General features: G+C 31.9%; 1 protein-coding gene across 1 annotated transcript; it reads left to right on the forward strand.

Moving 5' to 3' along the window:
* The first annotated feature begins 4,777 nt into the window (after window positions 1-4,777).
* On the forward strand, window positions 4,778-5,247 carry LOC139896934 (small polypeptide DEVIL 4-like). The gene has a single exon (XM_071879566.1). The coding sequence runs from the start codon at window positions 4,962-4,964 to the stop codon at window positions 5,103-5,105; it is 144 nt and encodes a 47-aa protein (XP_071735667.1). The 5' UTR covers window positions 4,778-4,961; the 3' UTR covers window positions 5,106-5,247.
* The last annotated feature ends 457 nt before the right edge of the window (window positions 5,248-5,704 follow it).

The following is a 5,704-nucleotide window of genomic DNA, read 5'->3' on the forward strand; positions in this document are numbered from 1 at the left end:
CAATCAGACTCAGATTTTCAATACGTACCAAATATCAACTAAGGATCATTTTCAACTTTTATTTTCTTCTTTTTATTTGTGTCCGTGATTTAAGGTCGACCCCATTTAACAAATACAAACAATCTTGAGATGGCTTCACTATTGTAAACTGATGTGTTCCTCTAACTGATTTGTTTCTTCTTTCCACTATAACTAATTATTATCAAGTATGTATTATATATACATTCTATATGCATATATGATAGAACCATAACCCACTTCATTCCTTCCATCATCTCTTTTTCTTTTGGCTTAGTGAAATCCATAACCTACACAAACCCAACACCAAAACCATCATCGACTAACTCAACTGGCACTTCTGTTTCTACTTCAACAATTAACATAAACAAATACCAACGTTGGCTACTTCTGTTCTGGTTCAGCTCATAAAACATCATCGATAACCTTTGTTTTTCTTGTGATACTTCCATTCGGTTGCAACCCAACAACTATGACCCAATTACTTCTGTTTGAGTTCTTGATATTTTTCTCCTACTACTATCAAACACCACGAACCCCTTTATTTTTATTTACTGCTCGCCATATTCAATTTACAAACCATCTTGCATTCGGTCTTCTGTTGTACGTTTTATATTGCTGCATCAGACCGAGACCCAAACACCACCATGAGCAACCACCTCTCAAACCCACTTCCAATCGTGAATACCACCATTCTTCTTTTCCTGCTGTGTATTCATGTGTAGACAACAGACTACCACTCGCTCTCTCTTCTCTCTCTCTCCTCTGCAAAAGCCACGAAGGTCACCCATGTGCAACTGCTTCATTTTTCTAGTATTTGGTACGTATTAAAACAATTGATATTGAATTAAAATTCAAACGTATTAGGTAAGGTCCTTGCAAGTGGGATGACTTAGGATTTAATGGCAGACAAAGTCATCTTTTCAAGTTAGTGGGTTATTTTTGCTTTTGCAATGTGACAGACAAACTCCATGAACAAATAAACCCCACAATCCCTATTAATTAGATTTGTCAATTTAAAATTCGGGACTTTTGTAAACTGTGAGGCCACCATATCTTGGGCCGAGATTTAACTAGATACTTGGACTTCCTAATTGCTAAATGGGCCGTATTATTAGACTCCTTATTTGAGAGGAGGACGGGATATATATAACTAGTATCATGATAACAATAGTATTACGATGGTAACTAAAGATTATGATGATGACTTAATGAGGTCGATGATCTTATGATGATGATAAAGACGATGATAATATGATCAGGGGATGATATTGAGGAAAAGCGATCATGATTATAACGAGGTGATTATAATGTCGATAATGGTGATGTTAGTATGACTCTGATAATTGATGACTAGAAGATAATAGAGTTGATAATCATGATGATAACGATGATTAGGTTATTTTGATGAGGTTATGATCATGTCGATAGATATGATGATAAGGTTAATGACGATGTATTATGCATAAAATCACAATGATAAAGATGATAACGAAACCGTAAATTAGATGATGATGTACAATGTATAAATGATGATTACGATGATATCAGGTTCCTGTTAGATTATGAAGGTGACGATGATAAACAGTAGAAGCTGATGAGACGAGTTGGTGTTGACATGGTTATAAACTTCCTGTCGATTTGAGTTTAGGAAGAAGAAGGAAACACAGATAATGGGTTAAGTAATTCGGTTTGGGCTATTAAAAACAGAAAATCTGAAATAGAGGGACGGTTGGGTTTGTTTGTGTGTTAGCGAGAGGTCTCGGGTTCGAGCCCGGGCTACGACAGTTTTTATTTAAAGCTTTATTTCAAAGGTAGTCTTATTTGATTCATTATTATTTTTATTAATATTATTATTATTATTATTATTATCAATATTACTATTATTATTATTATTATTACAATAAAAATTATTTATATAAGAACTATCCTAACAAAAATAAATTAATATATATATTTTTTAATAAATATTAGCTATCTATTGAAAATATATATAATAGTTGAAATTAATTAAAATAACACATAAATTATTACTATAACAAATATAGTAATTAATATTAATATACATACTTGTTTACTTGTTAGTATATATGTTAATATATATAAAAATAATATAGGTTCGTGAATCTGAGGCCAACCCTACATTTGTTCAATGACGTCATATATATTTTTACTACAAAATACAGTATGGTGAGTTTCATTACTCCCTTTTTTAAATGCTTTTGCAATATATATTTTTGGGACTGAGAATACATGCGCTGCTATTATAACTGTTTTACGAAATAGACACAAGTACTCGAAACTACATTATATGGTTGAATGATCGAAGCCGAATATGCCCCTTTTGCTTGGTAACCTAAGAATTAGTAAACCGATCTACTAATTGACGCGAATCCTAAAGATAGATCTATTGGACCTAACAAACCCCATCCGTTGTAGCGGATGCTTTAGTACTTCGATGTTGTTTTATCATGTCCGAAGGATTTCCCGAAATGATAGGGGATATTCTTATATGCATCTTGTTAATGTCGGTTACCAGGTGTTCAATCCATATGAATAATTTTTGTCTCTATGCATGGGACGTATATTTATGAGAACTGAAAATGAAAATCTTGTGGTCTATTAAAATGATGGAAATGATTTTTTATGATAAACTAATGAACTCACAAACTTTTTGGTTGACACTTGAAAGCATGTTTACTCTCAGGTAGGAAAGAAATCTTCTGCTGTGCATTTGCTCATTTTAGAGATATTACTTGGAGTCATTCATGACATATTTCAAAAGACGTTGCATTCGAGTCGTTGAGTTCATTAAGATTATTATTAAGTCGTTGATAGTTTGATATGTTATGAAATGTGATGCATGCCTGTCAACTTTCGATGTAATGAAAGTTTGTCTTTTAAAAACGAATGCAATGTTTGTAAAATGTATCATATAGAGGTCAAGTACCTCGCGATGTAATCAACTATTGTGAACCGTTTATAATCGATATGGACTTCGTTCAGATGGATTAGGGCGGGGCGTTATAAGAACTAAACATTTTAAAGTTGATTTGCATTTTCTTAGAGAAAAAATTAGTTCAGGAATTTTGAAAACACACTTGATTTCTTCTACAGAGAATGTATCTGATATATTTACTAAAGGGTTGAATGGGACACAACATAATATGTTGTGTGATCAACTTACACTTCTCAATATATTTTGAAATGTTTAGATTAAGGGGGGATATTGAATTATATAAAGTAATCTAAACATTTGTTCTTTATTTTGTTATTTTGTATTTATTTCTGGGTTAAGAATGTGCATGGGCTAAAGTTGTTATTTCTGAAGCTGAAGTTGTGTGGCTGAACTGTAAAAAACAAAAGATGGATGTACTAGGAATGAAGACTTGAAGGGCTTTTCTACAAATTAATTTATCTATATATAATTTATTTTCTTTTATAATTTATTCATTCAGTTTCATATTTCTGTAATTTTGGGCGATTTCTCTCTCAAATTAGGGTTTGCTGTTTGATTCAATTTGTGAGTTATAACAAGATCAAACTGTATTGATCTTGTTAAAGAGTGAATCATTGTGTAATTGTGTAGACTGAATCATTCGTTTTCTTTGATTGGTTTGAATAACCTCTTGTGATTAGAGGTTTTATCCTTCTGTGATTGAAGGATTATATCTTGTGATTCTTCTATTGTTTGTTCAGTATTGCCTGACCCATTATGTTTGTAGGTGATACCGACAACTATTACTCTATTAGCTAGGCTGTTACTATGTGAACATGAGATTCATACAATGTGTTACCTATTCTTATGTACATACTATCTACTAAATTAAATACATTATACATTATTACTTTATTACATTATTATTTTTATTATTACGAAAAATGCAATATTGGAGTATCAAAACACTATTTTATAGCATCATCTAAAGTGTATCAATATATACGGGTAAAGGAATTTTTTTTTTCCATGCTATCAACAAATAATAAGGGTTTCTTTTTAGTCGTGCATGACCAAACTAAGTTACCTGTAGTCGTTTCTTACTATTGCTTTACCAATCTATGATATGCCGTTAGTTGAGTTTGAATTTGAAACTTCTTGTAAAGATATTAGAAATTCAGAGCTTCAATGATGATGGTGATGGTGGTTTCAATGTGATATTTTGATTCAAGCCAAATACATATGAGCTCCAAGGATCATAAGCAACAAGTACCATTGAGCTACATGATTATGGTTCAATGTTATACTGCATGTTAATCGATTATTAGTATAGTCATAGTACCTGAACTGAAGTGTCCACTCAGGTCTCCTTTCGCTTAGTGCAGGGGCAGCGGGGAGGGGGGAGGGGTTTACCGGCCATGACATCGGATTGGTTCAGGTTTCCTCCAGAGCAGTAGTTAGGACGAGTTATGCAACTACGAAAAATGAATCGTGACTAGTTTAGTCTCCCCTGAATAATAAACTGGTGTCTAAAAAAAAGTATAGTCATAGTATATGATGATGATTAATGAACATTATGTTTTACATATATCAATATTCATCAATCAAATATCTACATCAATATCAATATCAACATAAAAGAAAGATTAAATTTCTTGAGGTGATTAGAAATAGACTCCCAAGTGGGAAGCGTCCCACAAAAGAATGCCTAATAAGACATGGACCCCACCAGCATTTAAGACCTCATGCTTACCCTGACACTTCCTCTATATAAAGGAGCTCAACAACCATTCTCTGCCATATTATTCTTCAACTCAACAACATATTGTTGCTATTTCACCCATTATTAGTAAAACAAACTTTTAATCTCTTAAAGTTAAACTTTAATATTTAAGCATCTAATTTCAATTTGTATATTCAAGTCTCACATTTTCCATCTTCAAAGTTTACGTCAAGCTCGAGTCGTGTTCGAAAAGATTTGGTTTATTTAATTTGGTCACTGAAAATGAAGATGATGGGGAGCATTAATAACATGGGAAGATCAAAAAGAAGGGTTTCAAGTAAACTGGGACGAATCCTTAAAGAGCAAAAGGCAAGGCTTTACATAATTAGGAGATGTGTGGTGATGCTTCTTTGTTATCATGATTAAATAACTACTCATTCACTAGATCTTATTTCTATATTTGTTCTTTAAATATGGTAGTGTTATGTAAATAGATATGACTAAAAAGCTTCACAATTTTGTAACCCTGCAATTCTTCAATGAATATTGGAATTGCTACTTCTTTTCTATCTCTTATTGATTTGTAAATATATTGATATTAGGAAAGTAGTCTTAACTTAATAAAACTATAGATGAAATGTTGCAAATTGACAAATAATATGTTTCATTAAGAAAAAGATAAGCCTAAAATCAAAGTTTTGTTACAATTTGTATAATCAATAATTAATCGGTACTTACCATTTTACCAATCCACGCAAGTACACGCTCTACAACAAAAGTGTTAATTTGTAACTCGCTACTTATTATTTGATCACTAATGATGTTATTTAATTATCTTTAAAAAAAGTGTTTACTAAATTTTGTTTACGATACGCTATTAGTCACCAAACAAATGATCGGAATTGTAAGCGATCTTAGTATTTTGATCTCTAATAATGTTTTGTGATAAGCTCAATTGTGACAGAAGTGAACAAATTAGTGTTATTAATGGCGAATAGTTTGTCACTAAAGCTATTTTTTTACAG

Source organism: Rutidosis leptorrhynchoides, chromosome 3 (assembly GCF_046630445.1).
Source record: "Rutidosis leptorrhynchoides isolate AG116_Rl617_1_P2 chromosome 3, CSIRO_AGI_Rlap_v1, whole genome shotgun sequence".
NCBI lineage: Eukaryota > Viridiplantae > Streptophyta > Magnoliopsida > Asterales > Asteraceae > Rutidosis > Rutidosis leptorrhynchoides.

Excerpts from the sequence above, each read along its gene's own strand:
- LOC139896934 (XM_071879566.1), top strand. The coding sequence starts at position 4,962 with ATGAAGATGATGGGGAGCATTAATAACATGGGAAGATCAAAAAGAAGG.